General features: G+C 33.0%; 2 protein-coding genes across 2 annotated transcripts in view; one reads left to right on the top strand and one right to left on the bottom strand.

The window, feature by feature from the left end:
* The window catches only part of LOC134684588 (uncharacterized), a 31,711-nt gene extending 8,360 nt beyond the window's left edge, over positions 1–23,351 (top strand). Inside the window, exons 6-13 of the mRNA XM_063543885.1 lie at positions 1,709–1,791; positions 4,523–4,581; positions 6,697–6,815; positions 14,741–14,834; positions 15,197–15,308; positions 16,457–16,631; positions 22,895–23,084; positions 23,311–23,351. Of these exons, the coding sequence (XP_063399955.1) occupies positions 1,709–1,791; positions 4,523–4,581; positions 6,697–6,815; positions 14,741–14,834; positions 15,197–15,308; positions 16,457–16,631; positions 22,895–23,084; positions 23,311–23,351 (873 nt within the window). The remainder of the gene's footprint in view (positions 1–1,708; positions 1,792–4,522; positions 4,582–6,696; positions 6,816–14,740; positions 14,835–15,196; positions 15,309–16,456; positions 16,632–22,894; positions 23,085–23,310) is intronic.
* LOC134685656 (uncharacterized) lies at positions 18,496–20,532 on the bottom strand. Its single transcript, XM_063545609.1, has 2 exons — positions 19,773–20,532; positions 18,496–19,258 (listed from the first exon to the last, which is right to left on the bottom strand). The coding sequence occupies exons 1-2, from the start codon at positions 20,230–20,232 to the stop codon at positions 19,128–19,130; spliced, it is 591 nt and encodes a 196-aa protein (XP_063401679.1). The 5' UTR covers positions 20,233–20,532; the 3' UTR covers positions 18,496–19,127.
* Positions 23,352–23,483: the final 132 nt, after the last annotated feature.

Raw genomic sequence — 23,483 nt, 5'->3', positions numbered from 1 at the left:
TCAATATTTGTGATAGTGTGGTGTTTTGTTAAGAAAAAATAAGGGTTTCTATCAACTACTTTTACATGCCTTAAAAGGGAGCCAATGTAGGGCAGGTACACGAATATAATACACAATCCTTTAATAATCTAGTTAAAAAATATTTCAAGACCTTATATGAATAAACGCACAAAAAAAATCAAATGTACTACTTATATACATGTAATTAAGGAACTTTGAGTATTGTTCATTTACGATTTTATCATTAAAGTTAATAGAAAGTACTGAGTATCACGCTACTTGTCAATCAACAATTAACGATTTCAATTTTGTCAATGCTACGTGAGCACAAGTTCATACACAAACAAACGAGTTTACCGTATTAACTCCTATCATGCCTGTAAAGTGTTCCAACTATCCGGAATATCTTTAAAAGTAGGGTTACATATTCCACAAAAAACTCGATATTTCCTTATTGTTTTTATTTAGTTTAGAAAATCAGTCGCCAATTTGCACTATTCAAGGTACAGAATATCAAAGCTCGGGATCATAACTTTTTTTTTTTTTTGGTATATCTGCAGATGCGGATACGTCAACGTATATGATACGGTTGATACGTCTTTAAATGACCGACCCCTAATAGAGCATTTGCATTAATCAAGTATTTGTTGGCGTATCCGTATCGACGTATCGTATAAGACGTATATGAGGAAAGCATAAATTAAGGCTAGCTGGTCCCGATGAAAATATTTTATAATGCCTTAAAATTTTATTGAGATCGGGGTAAAATCATTATTGTAAGAAAATCTACCCGATACGTTTACGTCGATCCGTGCACGTATCCTGATACGTGAATAATGCAAATGCTCTAATAGTATGAAATCAGTTCATGTGAACGTAACGTACTTATAGCTTATTTAACCTAAAAAGGGATATATTTCAGAAAAAATCAATGCATGGACATTTTTCGGGAAAAAACAAATATTTGTACAGCTAAACGGGAGAAAACCAGATAAGCCATGAAATTTACTCTGTTTCTAAGACCCCAAAAATATGAATTATAATAACTTTTCGAATTGTGAATATTTTGCACATCGAACAAAAAATATAGATCTTCTTGGGAAGTTGATGAGTTATTACAACACTAGATTTCACACTGTCCTAATCATGAAAAAGATGACTGTCTTTTCTTTATAGTAAGAAATTATGTTTAATTTGTCTTTGAAAATACGTTTTTCAATAATTTTATACACATTACAAAGCAATATCTACCACCTACATGTACATTTGTACACATCGTAAGTGCACTTGTTTCATATTCTTCTTCCAATGCTGTAAACGATAGTCATCAAAGGTACCAGGATTATAATTTAGTACGCCAGACGTGCATTTCGTCTACATAAGACTCATCAGTGACACTCATGTCAAAATATTTATCAAGCCAAACAAGAACTGTCAAGTATACATTTAAATCATGTGAAATTGAAGTAAACACATTCAAGACGTTTTCCAAAAAGAAGTCAAATGCAATTAAATACTGTCATAAGAAATAAATCAGTTGCCCATTTTCATTATTAAAACTATGTACAATAAGAAAGATTGAGATCGCATACTGTTTTAGTAAAGCTACAGATTCGTATAGTTCAACGTAAATGATACGGTTGATTCGTCTTTAAATTAATTCATATATTATTTTTACTATCAAAATGTAGTATTTTTTTTCTTTCAGGTTTTACATTTTCACAAGGAACTCGGAATAATCCATAAAGTAATGATAGAAGAGAATTTTACCTCACCTAAAGCACCTGACAGGTTAACTAATCGATTTTTTTAGTGAAATTTTTTGTATTTATATTAGGGTTTAGCCATTGGTAATATTTCATCTTAAATTTTCTTAAAAATGAAGGGAACACATCAAAAGATTTTAAACGTGAGTGCTTTAGGCAATGCATGGAGATGAAATAACATCAATAAAATTGAGAATGGAAATGGGGAATGTGTCAAAGAGACTTTGACAACAACCCAACAATAGAGCAGACAACAGCCGAATGCAACCAATGGATCTTCAATGCAGCTTGAAACCCCCGCACCCGGAGGAGTCCTTCAGTTAGCCCCTAAACAAACGTGTTACTAGTTCAGTGATAATGGACGTCATACTAAACTCCGAATTATACACAAGAAACTAAAATTAAAAAAACATTTAAGACTTACAAAGGCCAGACCTCAATTAAACTGATTGAAAGATAATGTATTCATTATATGAGTATCAAGCACAATCCTTCCCGTTAGGGGTTAAGTATTATACCATCATAAAATATATGAGAAGAACATAACCCGTGTCATGTCAACAACTTGTTTTAGAATAAATATGTTTAATTCCGATTTAAAGACCCTATACGTGAATCAATATTAAAGCCAACAGCCAACATATGCAATCTTTCATGACCTGACAACAGTATCGTAACTATATCCCTTCTTAATAAGTCTGTTTAAAGGTTTTGTTAGCTTTTGAGGCGAATACTGAATATTTTTTGCTTTGTAAATAATATTACCATAACAGATTAGATGTGAAATACTGAACGTAAAATGTTTAAATGTTGACTTATATTTACGAATGATGTCCTTGTACCAATTTATTAAATTTTTGGACTAGTTTGTGATAACGAAAAACAATATGAAAAAGGGAACGTTACCATCTAAAAATGGATAATTAACGGTAGGAAATGAAAAATCATTTATTTTATCATAATTTGGTGTATTAAGCTTTCCGTAAATGATACAGATATCAAGATCAAGGAAAGGGCAGTGGTCACTGTTAGTATGAGCTTTATTTAAAGTTAATTCAACAGGATAAATTACTTTAGTATACATCAAAGTCGTCATTATTGAGAGCCAATATATTATCCAAATATCTAAAACTATTTTTAATTTTTGTATCAAATGTTGTTTCTATGGGTCTTTGCTAATTTTAGTCATACATTGCAACTTCTAATAATTCAAAAACAGGTCCGCAATAAGTGGATAAAAGTAAGTCCCCATTGGAATTCGGATAACTTGACGATGTACCCAGTCTCCAAATCAAACAAAATTGTTACCTAATAAAAATAATTCTGACAAGGGGGACCTCAATTTTTTTTATTATTATCAAGAAGCCTTTGAAAGTACAATGCTTTTGCTACATAAATATTGGCTGTTTTTTGGTGATGCAATGCATATATATCGGGTACTAGCATCATTCAGCATTTTATTAAATTTCAGACGGTTTCCGTCTTATAAATGGAAGTGGCCGCATTTGTGGTCATTCTTGATATTGAAAAGTAAGTTGTATTTGATGATAATACATAACATGTACAAAGGTTGAGGATGAACATGAATGCAGCCACTTTTATTTTTAACAAAAACCATTTGAAAAGTGACATTTTTTGTCATATTTGATAGATTATACATATTCAAGCTAAAGACGGAGCTTTTTTAATCAGTAAATCAGATAAAATCTTTCACATAAACTAATTGAATCAACGGAAATAGACACTTAAGTGTTTAAAAAATGTCTGAAATCATTTGTCAGATGAACTTGAAATTTGAGTCCTAAATCGGCCCTTCCACTTGCATTTTTTTGTCTATCTGATGAGTTAAGCCTTTTTCAACTGATTTTTATAGTTCGTTCTTATGTTGTACTGTTATACCACTGTCCCAGGTTAGAGGGAGGGTTGGGATCCCGCTAACATGTTTAACCCCGCCTCATTATTTATGTATGTGCCTGTGTCAAGTCAAGAGCCTGTAATTTATTGGTTGTCGTTTGTTTATGTGTTACATATTTGTTTTTCGTTAATGTTTTACAAAAATAATGCTGTAAGTTTTCTCGTTTGAATTGTTTTACATTGTTTTATTGGGACCTTTTATAGCTGACTATGCGGTATGGGATTTGCTCATTATTGAAGGCCGTACGGTGACCAATAGTTGTTAATGTTTGTGTCATTTGGGTCTTTTGTGGATAATTGTCTCATTGGCAATCATACCAAATCTTCTTTTTTATACTTACGGGACCTACTCCTTTGCGGAAGCAAGACATAGCTCTTTGAAGTTCGGTCGTTGGTTATATTTGTTTCTATATATCAATAACTTTATAATTTTTCTGTAATCCGTATTTTACTGACAGCTTCTTATATATATATCGAGTAAGATTATCTAAAAAAGAAAGGTTTTATTTATCTTTTTTTCGCATTTTACTGATAAATAGACTAAGTGTAGTAGTCAACATAACATTTTATCATTGGAATCATCAATTGGTTGACCAGACATAGAGTACCTTGAAACCCTAAAAAAAATTTCGTTGGATCATATTGGATCTTCAAATTTGAAGGCAGGATTCGACTCATCAGACCATAGATGAGATTCATCAATAGAAAAAAGTATATTACTAGTACTTTGCTTCTGTTTAATATATCTTTATTAAATAATAACTATAAATCGTAATTTTTTACCATATTTTATGTTTCTGTGAATACACTTATTTTATGGTATACTTTGTTCCTTATTTCAGTTTTGATCCACATAAGAATATGAGGAACGTAAAAGCTGACAATGATTTTGACAGAATGTGTAAGTTCAGTGTCGAAAAATTTGAAACGATTCGCTTTTATTGTTATTGTTCATAAGTTAGTAGCAGGACTAGATTGTTTTTATTTCGATTGTGTTTTCGGTGTCATCATCGCTTATGTATGCGTTGTCAACAATGTGTTAGTAGGTATTAGGTCAGTAGATGCGGAACCATAAATGGTAGGTCATTGATGATTTTGAGGTTGATTCATCATTGACACTTCAAATTGCAATGAATATCATATTGCTTGGCACCCTCAGTCATTGTCTATTGACTTTGAAACTTTTGCATACTTTACAATGTACATGTTAAAAATGGTGATTATGTATTTAAAGGAAAACACTTACCATTAAACAATGGTAGTTCGTATGCAGTTGCATAAGCATTTGCATTTCTCTTTTTTTGTTTGTTTTAAATTCGATTACTTTGAACTTCAACTTCAGTCATGGTTCATTATTATTTAATGTCTTGCATACATTTGCATGTTCTAAAAGAGGGACGCAAGATACCAGATGGACAGTCAAACTCATAGATTGAAAATAAACTGGCAATACCATGGCTGAAACTAAAATGACAAACAGACAAATAATAGTACAGAAGACACAGCATCGAAAACTTAAAACTAAGCCACAGGAACCTCCCCCCTAAAACTGAGAGTGGTCTCGGGTGCTCCGGAAGGGAAATCAGATACTGTTTCCCTTTTATAGCCGACTATATAGTAACGATATGGATTTTCCTAATTGTTGGAGGCCGTACGGTTGCTTATAATTGCTTAATCCACTTTTTAAAAACTTTGGTTCACAGTTGTCTCATTGACAATTACACCTCATCTCTTTATTTTGTATAGTATAAGAAAGAGTAGTTCAAAGACCACATCAGCAATGATTTTATGAAATTGATTTTCAAATATGGCAGTAATTAACCTTTGTAAGACTATTCGGGACGATTGGGGCGTCGGACCAGTCGTCAGTTGGTCTAATGAGATGTCGGACCAATGAGGTGTCGGATTAATGGGATGTCGGAATATCGGGGTGACCCCTTCTAAAGTATTGCCATTTTAATTTTACGTTTGTAGTAAACTATCAAAATTGCAAACAAGCAACTTTATTTTCGTGTTGATATTTAATGTTAATTCAGTGATTGTAGAAAATGTTTTCCCATAAAATGTATGGAATGGAATTGTAGTTGAACTGTCTGCCTACAATGGCAAATGCCATAATTATACTTCCTGTCTTAGTATCTGTCTGTAAATATGTTCTACTGTCAAAGTCAATTAGGTTTCTTATATATTTTAAGGTAGGTACATGTTACCCGAAATAGATTTTTCTTATACTTTGCCAAAATGAAGAATTTGCTATACTCTTTTCAAAAATATAATAAAAAGGATGGGTCACTGATGAGTCTTATGTAGACGAAACGCGCGTCTGGTGTACTAAATTATAATCTTAGTACCTTTGATAACTATCACAGCGCTCTTTTTACCCTATTAGTAGTTTAATATTCCATATATTTGCTTAGGATGATCATAAAAAATACATTGCATAAAAAAAAAAATTATGAGATAGAATTTTGAAATATATTTTGAGAAGATAGAATTTATAAAATGTTTAAGAAAATAAAAAGAAAAAAATGTGTCACAGAACTTGTTTTCTTACTTCAGTAAAAATAAAAATATCCTATCAGTCCAGTATAAATGTGTCTCGCCTTAAATGGCTTAGTTGAAACAGTTGATTCCAAAACACAAATGTTTGGTATTTGTTTTAATGTTTTGAATAATGCAATCAATGGCCAATCTTACCAATAAAATTTCACATCTGTGTACATATTTGCAGATTTGAACAAATAAATAAACTGGTTGTGTAATGCAATAATACAGTTCAAGATGACGGTATACCATGAATGTACCTTAAATAACATGTCTTCTTTATTCATAGTTCATTGATGAACATTTACTATTCTGGTTAGGTCCATTTCTCGGATAAGGTATGCAACGGGTCAAATATCTTTGGTGTATAAATTTATGAACTGAGGAAACATAGCCATCGATACCAACATGTAATAACTTAACATGCTTAATGCATAATTCATTTGAAATATTTTTAAATTTTCTTTTTAAGCACTTCCTGAAATGAGTGCATTCGGTAAGGGAGAATTGGTTTTTGTGACCAGACATGAAGTGAAGGAGTTGTATGTCAAACCAAAGAATGTCTCTGCAGGAAATATTCATGTTGATCAGGTAGGGTTATTTGCTTTTTAGTATTAAAGAGGTAACGTATGATGTAATGAATAAATCCATGTCAGGTATTGTCCTCCGCAACAAACAGATGTGAGGAACATAGACCATATGAACATAGACCATGAAGAAAATAGAACATATGTTAACTTTTTTTACTTAAATAAGGCCGTTAGTTTTCTCGCTTGAATTGTTTTACATTGTCTTATCGGGGACTTTTATAGCTGACTATATGCGGTATGGGCTTTGCTCATTGTTGAAGGCCATACGGTGACCTATAATAGTTAATGTTTTTGTCATTTTGGTCTTTTGTGGATTGTGTCTCATTGGCAATCATACCACATCTTCTTTTTTATATAGAAATACTCGATGTTTGTCTAAAACGATCAACTATTTTTATAGGATTAATGCCAATTGGAAGTAAAAAGTAAAACGCATATCAAACATTACATTGTATGTACTCACAACCCAAAACTTCATTTAAGATTATTTTTTTTTATTAAAGGTTAAGGTTTATCACTGAATACAATTAAAATGGAAATGGGGAATGTGTCAAAGAGACAACAACCAGACTATAGAACACACAACAGCAGAAGGTCACCAATAGGTCTTCAGTGCAGCTGGATATAATCGGACTCGGAGGCGCCCTTCAGCTGGCCCAAAACAAATAAATATATATACTAGTTTAGTGATAATGTACGCCATTCTAAACTCAAAATTATACACAAGAAGTACACGATGACTCATTTTTAACCGGATTTTTGTGACAAAAATGTCGGTTATTGATTTGGGGATGCTCGGCGGCCGGGCGGTCGGTCGGTCGGGCGGGGGGCAATCAAATATTGTCCGTGCATTAACTCATGAACCGTTCAACCAAAGCTTTTAAAATTTTAATCTGTTGTTACTGACAACTAAATGAAGGTCAAGTTCAATAATGGCGATTTTGACTTTTACCGTTCAGGAGTTATGGTTCTTGAAAGATTGAAAAATGGCGTTTCCAGTCGTGTCCGTGCATTTACGCATGAACTGTTCTCCCAAAGCTTCCCAAATTTTAATATGTTGTTACTGGTGACAAAATTGAGGTCAACTTTAATAATGACGATTTTGACTTTTACCGTTCAGGAGTTATGGTTCTTGAAAGATTGAAAAATGGTGTTTCCAGTCATGTCCGCGCATTTTATCATGAACCATTCAACCAAAGCTTTTCAAATTCTAATATGTTGTTACTGATGACTAAATGGAGGTCAAGTTCAATAATGACGATTTTGACTTTTAACGTTCAGGAGTTATGGTTCTTGAAAGATTGAAAAATGGTGTTTCCAGTCGTGTCCGTGCATTTTCTCATGAACCGTTCAACCAAAGCTTTTAGAATTTTAATATGTTGTTACTGTCAACTAAATGAAGGTCAAGTTCAATAATGGTGATTTTGACTTTTACCGTTCAGGAGTTATGGTTCTTGAAAGATTGAAAATTTGCGTTTCCAGTCGTGTCCGTGCATTTACGCATGAACTGTTCTCCCAAAGCTTCCCAAATTTTAATATGTTATTACTGGTGACAAAATTGAGGTCAACTTTAATAATGACGATTTTGACTTTCACCGTTCAGGAGTTATGGTTCTTGAAAGATTGAAAAATGGTGTTTCCAGTCATGTCCGCGCATTTTCTCATGAACCATTCAACCAAAGCTTTTCAAATTCTAATATGTTGTTACTGATGACTAAATGGAGGTCAAGTTCAATAATGACGATTTTGACTTTTAACGTTCAGGAGTTATGGTTCTTGAAAGATTGAAAAATGGTGTTTCCAGTCGTGTCCGTGCATTTTCTCATGAACCATTCATCCAAAGCTTTTCAAATTTTAATATGTTGTTACTGATGACACAATAGAGGTCAAGTTCAATAATGACGATTTTGACTTTTACCGTTCAGGAGTTATGGTTCTTGAAAAATGGAAAAATGGTGTTTCCATTCATGTTGTTGCATTTACTCACGAACCATTCAATTAAAGCTTTTCAAACTTTAATATGTTGATACTGATGACAAAATAGAGGTCACATTTGATTTTGACGATTTTCACTTTCATCAATCATCAGTAATGGTTCTTGTGATATTGCTAGGACACAAATAAATGTTAATAAATCCGGTTTGCTGTCGTTGTGACAGCCTCTTGTTACAAGTGTTGTGACCCATATAAATGTAATTTATTTTGTAAGCACCAGCAAGCCAACACATCACCTCATATCGTAATTAAATCTATATCGAAGGTTTATTATATCAGCAGTGCTTGAAGAAATAAAATCGGTGCTGATCATGCTTTTAACCGAAAACTTAGCTTAAATTGTAATAAATATTGAAAATTAAATTGAAAGCACTCTCAAGCCTACATTTTTTTTTTTTTTTTTTTATTGAATATGTATGAAAGATGTTTTTTTTAAAAAGGCCTTAGACTAATTCGAGAATTAAGGAGATCAACTATTTTTTGCATGATCTTGTTATGCGCCTTAAAAATATAAATCATATGAAAAATTGCATTGTTTGCAACCTATTGTTTACATTAATTGTGGGATACTTGTGTATAGTTTAAAAGAATAAAACATGTTTATTTGATTATAATAGCCTGCTTTATGAGAGGGGGTGGCAGCTGGCTATAGTAAGTAAAGTAAGTAAGTAAATTGTTTATTATAGTGACATGTGTAAGTCAGCATAAATATATAAATTTGTACAAAATATAGTTACATATATAATACACCCGGCCCAATGGACCAATAAGTCACCTTTTACTTTTAGTTCAATGATAAATGTTCTAATATCACGTGTCAATTGCCAATTTAAATTTAAATACAGATAATTATAGATTAAGAATTAACGATTGTAAAAGTTCATATAATGATAAATTCATCTAAAGTTTGTAAAAAAGTTTAAGAATGTTAACTAGAGTAAACTGTTTGTTTTCTACGGAAAAGTGACGCTGCTAAGTATTTAGCTATTTTCCTTGGATGGTTCACCATTAGAAATGTTAATTTTCCCTGGTCATCTAGTTGCGTATAGTCAGGCACCATTAATATCTCGCTAAAAACAGTTTGTCTGATATCATTATAAAATGTGCAGTTTATAAGAAAATGTAGCTCACTTTCAACATTTTGAGAGTTACAAAAACGACATAGTCTGTTTTCTACTGGTTCCCCAATATATCTACCAGTCTCAATTCTGATCGGTAATATCCCGCATCTAAACTGGGCTAGCACAGATCGCTCGTGTTTCGTAAAATTTAGTTTTACATAGTGCTCTAGTTCGAAGTTTGTTTTAAAGTTTAAGTAAGATCGTAGCTTTGGCTTATTTATCAGGGACTCTCTCCATATATCACTGTAATGAGTTCGTACAATTTGTTCAAAAGATTTTAAATCCACCATTGTTCTACTTTCATAATAATGTAACATATTAAGTTCCGTGAAAATATCTTTAGTGTCACTACACCAATTGTTTGTGCAACGATCATAATCCATATTGAACACCACTTTCGTTAATCGGTCGTCTTCAAACGATAATAGCCTATTCCAGTAGCGAATAATGTTTACCCAATGCCGAAACTGACTTGGTATCCATCCAGTATCCCCGTACAGTGCTAGAATTGGTGCAAATCTGTGAACGCCTAAGTAATATCGAATTGCTCTGTTCTGTACGTTGTCTATTGATTGGAACTTCCTATTTCCCCATATTCCAGATGCGTAGTCGAGGATTGGAGTAACACACGAATTAAAAAGTTTTTCATAAGACTGAAAACCAAAATCCTTTAAACTATGGATTTTCGAGATAATTTTACCTAAGGCTCTTCCTGCACCTTTAGCCAAAGTCTCTGCATGTAAATTAAAGTTACCTTTACAGTTAAAAGTTACACCTAAGTATTTATAATCGTCCACTGTTTTTAACGCATTATTGCCGATTGAAAAGTTAAATTCACTCTGCTTTTTACGTCCTTTACGAAAGTGCACGCACTTAGATTTGTCCGTGTTGATCAGAACCCTCCAACGTTTACACCAGCTATGAATCACATTTAACATTTGTTGAAGTTCATCCTCACTTTTTGCGAGCATAACAATATCATCAGCGTAAAGTAGAAGTGAAATTTGTCTTCCATTAATATCAAATCCTAAATTCAAATCATTTACTTCTTTAACCAAATCGTTGATGAAGATAGAGAAAAGTGTCGGAGAAACGTTATCCCCTTGTTTTACGCCGGATTTACAGTCAAACCAATTCGTCAGCTTATTGTTGATACGCACACAGGAGCTTGTATGCTGATAAATGCTTTTAATTGAATTGTAAATTTTGCCGTCTATATTATTTAAGCGCAACTTATACAACATCATGTCTCTATCAACGAAATCAAAGCACTTTTTTAAGTCAATGAATGCCGCAAAGACGTTGTGATTGTTTCTCACAATACTGTTTAAGGTAAAAATATGATCTTCACAAGACCTATTTTTCCTGAACCCATTCTGTTCATCTGCAAGAATATTTTCAGTCTCTAGAAAACTTGATAATCTCTTGTTAACAAATGCGCTATAGAGTTTGCTTACACATGATAATAGACTGACTCCTCTGTAATTCATCGGAATACGTGCATCTGACGACGGATCCTTTAATATAGGACAAATTATGGATTTTCTCCAGGCGGACGGAATTAAACTCGAGTCAAAAATCAGTTGAAAAAGATTGTGTATTATTTCAATAACTACAGGAAATTTTAAAACATCGTATGGTATTTCGTCATATCCACTTGCAGATCGTAGTTTCGCTTGCATTACTATAGAATTTATTTCATTTCTTGATATGTTCTCATTTAAAAGATTATTCGGCATATACAAAGGGTCCTCCATATTTTCCTCTAATAGGTTTTTGTGTACTTTAGCTTGAGTATAGTGTTCTGAATCAAATTCATCACTCGACAAACCATTGTATAAATTTTCAAAATCACAACGCCATCTTTCCAAAACTTTTTGTTCAGATCTAGTTATAGTACCATCATCATCAACGACTTCCTGTGGTATACATTTGTTACTTCTAGGTCCTAATTTACGTATTTTTTCCCAAAAGTCAGTTGGATTTTTGCTCGTCATTGTCTCTATTTCTACCGCTACTGTTCTTCTATAGGTACGTTCTGCCCGTCTTAGATTTTTGTCGAAACATTTTCTAGCTTGCATGTAGTTATTGCGCAAAGTTGTTTTAATATTTCTCCTCCCAGAATACTTGACGAAATCTTTTTCACATGTACGCATCTTATTACAAAGTTCAGTCAGAGTTTCGTTCCAGTACGGCTTTTTTGTTCGAAAACGCTTCTTAGAGTTATATTTACAATATTGTGGGATTTTATCGGTCATTTCTGCGATTATCTCGGTGCATAAATTTTCATAAATCACGTCAATGTTTTCCTGAGTTTCTCGCGAGTGTTCGATGTCAGTGATAATATTCATCAAGGCATTTCTCCGTATCTCACTACTCATAAAGTCTAACGGTATTTGGTTAATTTTAAATCGTGCTCTTTTCATCTCATTATCTGTCGAAACCGCCTGTTCAAAATGCGTGACCGTAAACTCTGTAATTAATAATGAATGGTCGGGTAGTCTTGATTTCCCACCTAATAATCCAAACAAAGAATTGTTATTAACGATAGATTCCGCCGTAAGCACTTCAAACTTTTTACATTTATCAAACACGTCATGAGGAACACAAATATTGTCAACCACGGATTTGCCTCTCGTTGAAATAGAAGTGAAATTATCACAACCCTGAAATCTTCCATTTAATACACAAAATTTCGATTCATTGAGGAAGTCTATAAATTCGTGACCGTGCTGATTAATGCTTTTATCGATTGTATTTCTCATTGGAACACAGTCTATATCGTTCAGTGTATCTGGTAATGATCCAATTCTCGAATTAAAATCCCCTGTAAGCAATATTGCATCACATTCGTCATTTAAATATATCTGTGCTAGTAAGTGAGCAAAAAAACTCGGAGCATCACGGCCTCTAGATGAATTTTCAGGAGGAAGATAACATGTAAATACTAAAAAGTTGGAATCATTCGTTCTATTTTCAAATTTTAATCCTAAAATACCATCGAATGATCTATCAATAACTGAGGCGTTATAATGTTCAAGAATCCATGTTTTAACTAAAATTCCTATCCCGCCAGATGGTTTCGGTGCATTTTTGTGTATATCAACTCTGTTAAAACCAAACCAAGAAAATCCAGGTACATTAATTACATCATCTTTAGCTAAATGCGTTTCGCAAACACAAATTATATCACAGTTAATCGATTTGAAGATACCTTTTCTTAATTCACAATTGTCTCTCGTCCATCCACATATGTTAATTGTTCCTAATTTTATTGATTCGTACGACCGGGTTAAATCCTATTCACCATTCTCATTACGAACTTGCTGCTGATCTTGAACTCTCTGAATCCGAGGTTTGATACGACCACTAGCATCCACACGTAATGAACCGCCTTCGGGTAGCTTGCGAAGCACTGCTCGGGCATTCATTTCTATTAAACGTTCAATGCGTGATTTGCTACTTCTAATATAAACGTTTTTGTACTGTTCAATATCCTTTAAATTACGTTTGTTTCTAAGAACCAGACTTTTTTCACCAGGGTCCCTAAAGCTTATTCTAATAATTCCGGGGCGGTTTTCTATTTTAGACGGAAAGCGATTTACATGTGTTATGTTCATACTTGAATATACATCTTCCCCTAGGGCTTTCATTAAATCGTTAACTTTCAGCAGTAAATCTTCCTCTTCAGTTTGCGGTATACCACTAACCGTTACCGATAACTCTGGACTATTGTCTTGTGTATGTTTACCGTTAGCTGTACCGTTAGCGTTTACGTTGAAATCACTTCGGTGTTGATCGAGGTCGTCAATGCGTATCTGCATAGATTGAATAGATGTCAACACTTGATCCGTACGTTTTGCTTCTAGTGCTATATCGACTGATAACTCATCACGTAATGCTCGTATTTTAGTGTCAACACTGGTCATCAAGTCCGTTCTAAGTTTATCTAGTTTTGACTCAAACATTTTTTTCATTTCATCTTGACTGTTTTTCAATCCCTTTACGGCATTTATAAGAGTGTCTAATTTTTCCGAATCGCTTTTTGGTGACGCCATCTCGCCAGGTTGCTTTTTTAAAATTTGAGAATATGAGAGTGGTGACTGTGACTGAGATTCAACAAAAACGCTAGTGTCTAGTTTAGATTCATCTGAGTCATATAATACAGTGTTAGTTTGACTTAATATTTCACTTACTGAGATACTGCCACTTTGTTCATAGTCTTTATCTTCTGACGGGTCTACTTTGTATTGTTTGTTCGCATAACCATTCGATTCACTACCACTACTGTTCCCTTTCTTTCTTTTATTCCGAGATTCTTGCATCATATAAACATATCGCAAAGGAAAACATAATCCATAGAAATAATCAACCTTTTAGACAATAAACCGGGTTTAATCACAATTTTCTGAATATTTTCCCTCACGGAAAAAAAATATCAGCCATCTTTCACATGTCACGTGATATATGGTGGCTATATATATCATTGTTGTCTCTCTGTGTGTCCAACAGATATTTCCATCACATTTTCCGGGAACAGAATGACTTCATATTTGATCATCAGCTTATCAAGTACTTAACCTATCTTTAAATCTCATAAATCGATTCAGAAAGATACAAATCAAGGTTACAAACAAAAACAGGAGTATCGCAGGAACGCCACACGTAAATTTATTCAGAAAGAAACAACTCAAGGTAAAAAATACAAGCATTGGGAGTTGTATGAACCTAAAAGAAGAAAGACAATTCTTTCCTGGATATGACATAAAAGCCTGAAAATAATGATATGATATATTCAATATGGTTTCAGTTTGAGAGAAACAAAAAAGGGAACGTGAACGTGACTGAAATCTTAAAAGACATCCGGAGTAATATCACATGTATTAGACATCAGCCTCTACAAGGTAAAAACTAACGTATTTATCTGCCTCCACAAATTAACATCAGGAAAACAAATCCACAAAATATCCTTTAACCTTTTATAATTGAACTCTATTTGGGTTTTTATCAGAATATGTATATAGAACATTTGCTACGGAGGTGTAAAGTATACTCCAATGAGACTGATAACCAACAGGACAAATTTATTCAAATGTCCATCTGCACTTCATTTAGATATTCAATCTTTATGCAAATTGTTAAACTAATTATAATTGAAAGGGATCAAAACATTTTTTACAACCTAGTTTAATCTTTTTTTACGTTTTTAAGTGATTACTTGTGTTTTTGTGTTTTGAAAAATAATGGAACTATTTTTTTTCCTAAGGATCACCGCTTGTAAATGAATGTTTCTTTAGAATTGTCAGTATGTTGAAGCTATTATCAGATGAGGAAATAAAAAAGATTGCATTTGATTACTTTCAACATCTTCAAAATAAGTATGTATATTTACCTTAGATATGAATGAAAGCAATAATTTATAATGATTGATAGAATCTGGTTAATACTTATATGTGTTTGTGGTTTGAACAGTAAAGGTGTCGTTTTTTACTGCATAAGATGTGCAATTCGATTGATAATGTATCAATAAGAGTGCTAGATGCCACGGTAATTAATAGTCTACTGCAAACGTTGAAAAAGTACCCAAATTTAAGCCAGACTTTGACAAGCAACCAGAAACCTACGTACTGCTAAACATTATGAAATTGCATTATCGTACGGCATATCTTGTAAGTAATCTGGGTAATTAGAGAAAGTTATATTGATTTTGCTTCTAAAAATTGTTGAATACAAGTCAACATTTCGTTCGAACAAATACATAAGCAATCCATTGGTCGAATAGATGGCATGAAATTTAAATGACCATGCGATTTTCCCAGAATTGGAATGCTTTGACACTCAAAATTAAACTATAAAAGCTAAACTAATTGCCCATTTCAGTCTGACAATGGGAGCTCAACTGTAACCTGATGTAATTCAAATCTTTTATTTCACATTTAGATTGGCAATGTAAGACAACAGTTCAATCCTTCCATAACAACTACAAGAAAACGTTCCATGACCTTTAAATTATTTTTTTGACCTTGATATCTTGAGAACTGTAAATTAATCTAACTAACACAAAATATCAAAAAATATTAAAAATTATGCCAATGATATTGAAATCCACAATGCAAAGAATAAAAGAAACCACTGCCAAGAACCATGAGATTTAATATCAACCACCAAAAAACGTGTTTTTTTTTTATTGAACATTGCATTGTAAACAATCTCACACCTTTTTATAAAATTTATGTCAGAGGCCATTATCAATAAGGTCTTGTATCAATAAGGTGTTAAAAAAATTAGACAACAAACTATCTTACAGGATTGAGTCACCTTTGAAATAGAAATATATAAAATATGACATTGTTAATCACTCATGAGGCATTTCTTGTGAGAAATGTTTAAAAAAGTATTTTTTTTTCTATTTATTGGCCTTGGAAGTTAAAATATGTTCATTGCGGGGGTGGGGGGTGGTTGGTGTCATTAGTTAATGGAAACCATAGATTGTTATAGTTTTCATAAATGTTATTGAATATTTCAGTAATGAGGAGAATTTTGAAATCAAAGCAATAATGCTAGATGCCTTCGAAGCATTAAACACAAACACCAGTCAACAGTTGATTGTCAAATTAGTTCTTTTAGCACCAAAACCAGAATACAAATTGTTTCAGCGATTTTTCATCCACGTGGCAGGAATGGAAATGCCCCCACATCAGGTATTAAGTTTACAAATAATACTAATATCAAAGGAAGCTTATAATAACATTAACTAATTTGTCTTATTAGCTCAGCACTGAATTTTCAAAATATCCAAAACATTTTAAACACCTAGCACTACTTTCAGTGTAAAGCAGGATTTCAATGTATACATATATATATATATGCATGTAGTTTTGTAATAAGCTGTCAACTGTGAGTTGAGCGAGTTTAGTTTATACTTCATTTCATTACAGCGCTAAAGCCGAAAAAAAGTTCTATGCTGTAATGTAAGCATTGAATAAATATTTGGAATCACATATTTGCGAGATGAATACTTCCAGTGCATATGAGTTATATTCTTGTTGATTTACTTTTGAAAAAGTTACAATCATTGGACTTTAGAAAACTTAAGAAAACTTCTCTGGTATCGATGTGCCAATACTAGTAAACAAGATTTGACCTGAAACGTCATTTTAATCTGAACAATTCTTAAAAGACTGAGCATAACATGGAAACTTCATGTTATTTTTATGCCCAACCTAGGTTTAAGTTTTTTTTGGAGAGGTAGCTTTTGATGAAGTTGAGGTCCAATAAACTTAAAACTTAGTAGTACACATATTCCTTACGATATGATCTTTTTAGTTTTTATGCCAAATTAGTTTTGACCCCTATTTCACGGTCAACTGAACATAGAAAATGATAGTGCGAGTGGGACATCCGTGTACTTTTAAACGTTCTTGTTTCAATTTTTATACTTAGAGACTGCGGTAAATTCAGTACTATTCATGCCATTCGCTTGCAATTTTGTATTGTTCCGTCTATGTTAATAGACTGTTTAGTAGTTGTTCAGATCAACAATTTGCTAAATAAACTGAAATGCTACTCAACAATACTGAATTGAATGCAAGCAAAAGTCTGAACAGAACAGAATTGATGGCAAGCGAATTTTCTGAAAAGTACTAAAATGATTGTCAGAGAATCGTCTACACAGCACTGAATTGATTGCAAGCGAGTCGTCTGAACAGTACTAGATTTACAGCAGTCAATAAATCTAAAAAGACTGAACATGACTAAATTATTTTTTTTCACTAATTTCTCATATTGTCGAGATCTAAATGACAGTTTAAGACAAAAGTTCGCTTACTAGTGCAACATCTTGTATTTCCATGCCCCAATTTTAGCAAGAAGGTGTAATATATATACTGGTTTATCCTTGTCCTTATATCGATATACATTACTTTCGCAATTAAGTCAACAACTACAAATCTTCAATTGTGACCCAATTCTAAATTGCATTGCATATTACATGTATAAACTGTTTAAGGTAGTTCAGTGGTATACCGCCATCTTGAATTGTGCAATTACAGTAAATAATAGGTCTAGTTCTTTATATATCGAAAATGTTTTAACAAATACTAAATATTTGTGATTTTAGATTTAATTTTTCGAATAAAGCAATTTTAGGAGAGAAAACTCTTTTAGTACAAAATTTAAACTGGACATATAGAGATTTGTTTTTACTTTTAGCAAGAACAAAAGTTTGGTGACACAATTTTTTCTTTTTCTTTTTTTTTAAAAAATATTATAAAACCCATATTCTCAAATTTTATTTCAAAATTATATCATTTAGATTTTTTTTTTATGCACAAAAAAGTGTTTTTTCATGAACAATCTTAGCAAACTTTAGTATAGTATTAATAAATGGGTAATTTTATAATGGACTGGTTATATATCCAAGGTCTGTAATAACGGCCCAAGGATTGCTGTAATGGCCCGAGGCAACGCCGAGGGCCATTACAGTAATCCGCGGGCCGTTATTACGGACCGAGGATATATAACCAGTCCATTATTAAATTACCCATTTATTAATACTTTTATTAACCAGTTCTGAGGCAATAAAAATGGAATTGTATATTTTCTTAATTATTTACTGATAACAAAATTTTTCAACAAGGACAACAAATACAGATTGAATTAGGAACTTGTCTGATAATTATTAAGACTCTTGAGAGCTGGAAAAGTCATCCCGTTTCCTCTTCCCAGAAAATATGTTTTGATTTATGACTCCACCATTAATAACAGCGCCAGTTAGAATACTGAATGGATTACTGCAGTCTTTTCTATTGGCAATCATGTTACTTTTACTATTGTTAACAATGCTAGAAGCCTGAGATGGTTTTTCAAACATAGATAGCTCTGAATCATTTTCCTTGTCATAATGAATATCAAGAGTTTTTTCTTGAGAGGAAACAATGTGAATATCATATTCAGGACAGTCACTGGTATCCTTATCTGAATTCTCAGGTGCCGTTTCATTCTGATTGCTGGAACATGGAGGAATGACAACATTTGATATGATATTTGATGCCTGGTCTTGTTGTTTCATAGACGGAAAATTATAGTGTGTGAGTGTCGAGATTCCTTTCCATCCGCCTAGCTGGGCAACTTCAGTAGGTGGGCGCTCTGAATGTAACAAACTGGTTGCAAAAGTTTTACGGGTTGAATGATTGACTTTACGGCCATATAACTGTGCGGCCTCGGCCATAGTTTTCTTCTTTATTGTTTTTCAGGTGTCTCTCAATATTATTCTGGAATCCTGTAAGCGTGTCTGGTTCATACTCCTGTCCCTCTTTGTTCCTTACACCTTTAAATAGAAACATAAAAAAGTGAACATTAACCCCATTCAGCCTGTATCCTCACTCTGTATGTACAAAATTTACATGAAATACAAAAAATATACATGTATCATACAAAAATCAATTGATATCAACAAGAAAACACAGATGTCTCACACGGTAAATTGTGCTATGAAATTGTTAACTTGTATTGAATTTTCATTTTAATTTTCTTATTTTGAATGAGTGTACAAAATTCAATGAAGATCTGACTAGCTGTTTGCAAGGATTCAGCCTACATACAAGCGTAACTTCAGCTGAAATTCAAAAGTTAGTATAGGACGGACAGACTGATATTACAAAATATAAACAAGATGTCCTGAATGATATTGGACAGACTAAAAAATTCAGTATACATGTTCCTATCCGTAAGCCGTCACGAAGCTGGCTAAAGCATGTACAAATCTATTTTATCAAAAATCATTACCATAGTAACATATTTTTAGGAGTCTTTAAGTTGAAGTAAAAAACTTTTAAACTAACCTAAGTAAAACCGGGCTAAAATAGCATCTAGTTCCTTAAACGGAATCATCTGCAGCTCTCTAAACTCTCCTACTTGCTGTGCCCAGGTGTAGAAAGTTTTAACATCTGATCTTGTTTTGTAGTCCGTGTTTTTATTTACATTTTTCCTGAGAAATTCGTCTGTGTCCTCATTGGAAACTGATCTAAATCTACTGCTTCCTGTGTCACGCTGCTCGTGTGTTTCCGTCGGATCACCTTCGTCATTGTTGTTGTTGTCATTGTTCAAGCGGTTTACTTCGATTTCATGTAGCTCGACATTGTCATGGGATTGTTCCCCTTGCAGGACGGAGGTAAGAGCGTCGAACGTCTCCTTCTCTGCAAGCATTTCGTACCTCATTATGTCATGAGACAAAACATCAAGCATGTCTTCGCCATTCTTGGCGTATCTGTCCGATATTTTTGCAGGAACAAGGCCTGCCATACTGTACTGTCGTCTGCGTCTATAGAGTTCCGGTTCTAAATATAGCACGCAAAATGTTGCTAAAAGAAGTTACGCAGTCCTGGACTTGTAGGTAATTCCACAGAAAAGTTGCACAGATCTTTTCAAAACATAAAATTGAAATCGAAGCGGACACTGATGTCAGCCATTTTTTTTTGGTTTTTCAACATTATTGCACGTGCTCATAAAGGACTGGCAACAAATCAATAATGGACCGGATATGAGTCATAATGGACCGGGTAAAAGTCATAATGGACCGGGGTGACTATTTTGGGTAAAATAATGTATTGACACCTATTATAATGATAGGACAGTTAAGCTTATAATTATACTAACTGGTTAATAATAACTGTTAATGAATTGTACCTTGAAAAATAGCGTGGTGACCCATATTTTTTACCATTTAAAAAAAAGGAAGAGTAAAATCTTCATTTTGGCAAATAATAAAATAAATCTGTTTTTTTTCTATTAAACTACCTTTAGATTTTTTTGGCTTCCTGCGCATGCTTTAAATAAAACTAAGATGCTTTTCTATAAAATTTGTATACATATTTTTGAAACGGTGTTAGAACATTATAGTACATCCTTTTTTTGTAATAAGTTGTATACATTTTTTCTAGATTCTAATAAAAAGTAAAAGAAAAAAAAACCGAACACGAGAGAAAACCATGATAACGGCAAACAAGTCAAACACATCAAATGAATCGCAAACAACTAATATATTTCTGACATTGACGTTGACTTTCTTTAAATCATATTAGTGTACTATGTTGCAATACCTTGAAACAAAACGTTATATGAGCTATATTTATCACTTGGTGTCGATAACATTCTCTAATCTCACCCAGCTAATATGAACCATCTTTGCTACACTGTCGTCCTGACGGTATCTAGTTTTTAAATTGGTCATGAATGATTGTCTTAACTTATGCATACACAGTTGACACAGATCATAGATATCAAATCATGTAATTGGCTGCCATCTTTATTACATACTATAGGAATACCGTAGGAATATCCGACTTTTTTTTTAGTTGATGAAATATTTGTTTTTCGCAATGCATTTAAAGCATATTTTCAGCACTGTATTGGAAAAATCCTATGCGAATCAAGTATGCAAAAAGAACAATCAATGGAGGAAAGGGTTAAAAAAGATGTCCGTGATCTTGACTTGAGTTTCATTTTTAATAGTAGTCGGAAATTATCAATCATTTTTTTATAAGACCTATAGTGCTTCAACAAACAATTTAACCTAGTTTTTGTCTTGCCTGTGAAGCATGTCAGCGACTATGAGACATAGAAATATGAATCCGGTGACGATGTTAACTAATTGTTTTAAGCTTTAAGTCTCAGAAGGTAGAAGACCTTGATGCTTCTTACCTTGCAAATGAGTAATATGATAATTTGGTAAATGGGATCCTTGATAGGGCTTCGTGTCCTATACCTATGTCGCAAACTATACCTGGTCACGACCTCATTTCATGTTTCAGTGATCAATGTTAAAGTTACATGATTCGTTTCTCAAATACTAAATGCGTATGTCAACTATATGTGGTGTATGGAATGATTGTAGGGTGTACATGTCTGTCTGAAAGATTTCATCTGACATTGACCTCATTGGCTTGGTTCATTGGTCAACGTAAAGGTTATTTTACAGATATGTTACGCAATATATGATGCATGGAATGATATTTAGGTGTGTTTTTCTTTGACAAGTATTATATTTTGCACTTTTCGGACTATGGAAATATTCTGTTTAGATTGCATGGTCTTATATTTTCACTGATTTATGTTGGCTATTATCTTGAGCATTATATAATACTAATATCTGAAGAGAAAATTTACACAGCAAAAAAAGATCACCAAATCAAGAATTGCAAATAAATGAGGGCCGAGAAGTACCTAAGGGACATTTAACCTTGTCGATAACAAACTGACAATGTCATACCAATAAAACGAAAGTCGACCAAAAACAAACGACCAATTACAAACTACAATGTACAAAACATAACAAAGAAAACTAAAGACCAAGCAATGCAAACACGGTCTGATGTGCTCCTTAGGCGCTTTAACATAACTGCAGGTCCTAGGTGAAGTAAATGCAAATAGTTACATTATCTTCATTTGAACTCTAAGGAGATAGTTGTCTGAATGTCAATTTTTTTGTAAAGGCCGTCGGTAATTCTGTTATTTATTTGGAGTCGTACCTTGTCAACTACGGCAGGGATTCAGTTCATGTTCTTTGTATATTGATGACAAAATGAGGTGAGGTTCGATTTACATGATTTTTCACTATTATCGTTCAGAATATATGGTCCTTGATTGATCGGAAAATGGCACTTTATGTAGTATCCAAGCAATAACTTTCAACTGCTGCACCTAAAAAAATTGTATATGGTGTTACTGATAATAAACATAAAGGTCAAAGTCGATATTGGCAGTTTTCACTTTTCAGGAATTCATTGTTTTTACAATGACTGATGAATGTATTAACACACCGTTTGCTGTCATTCCATTTTAACTTGAACCCCTTATTTGTGAAATATTTCAGAACACTGAGCTGTCCCAGTGTAAGAATTGATCCTAATTAAGATAAAACAAAGAAACTCAGAAGAATTGGTGTAATGCATTTATACTTTTTCAGAATGTTATAAAAGTGTTAGAAGATATAGCTTTTCACAATGGAACATTTACCAACGTATCATTTGACAAACACATTTACAATTCTGCCATCTTGACTCTTGGATCTGTTGTACACAAGTTATCCAAAAAAGGACAGACAAAAATATCTTTAGAAATCTCCAGCAAAATCAATGGAATGCTTGGTTTGCATGGTATGTACAATTTAACATCTTTAACATTATATCGGAGTTTTTTTATTTTTCTTAGGTCACTTGGATTTGAGAAACTACATTTTCCCTCATGATAATGCTTTAATTGGTTCGTAGAAATCCTTCTTTATGCTATTTGTTAATAAAAAATCTCATTTAAACAAATGTATTTTGAAGTTTACATTCTCAATCATATGTAAAAAACATAGATGTTACCCAATAATTGTAGACTTTTCCTATTTTACATATTATCAAAGTTCACGTCGGTAGACCAGTATGCTTTACATTTTAGTTTGAATAGACTCTTAGGTACTCTTTATTACAGATCCTTGGGAATATAGGCAAACACGATCTTTACAAACAGAAGAGGAACAAATAGAATATGACCATCGCCGTGTCATA

This window comes from Mytilus trossulus, chromosome 9 (genome assembly GCF_036588685.1).
Source record: "Mytilus trossulus isolate FHL-02 chromosome 9, PNRI_Mtr1.1.1.hap1, whole genome shotgun sequence".
NCBI lineage: Eukaryota > Metazoa > Mollusca > Bivalvia > Mytilida > Mytilidae > Mytilus > Mytilus trossulus.
Note: the sequence above shows the minus strand (reverse complement) of the source record. Positions and strands in the feature narration are given on the sequence as shown.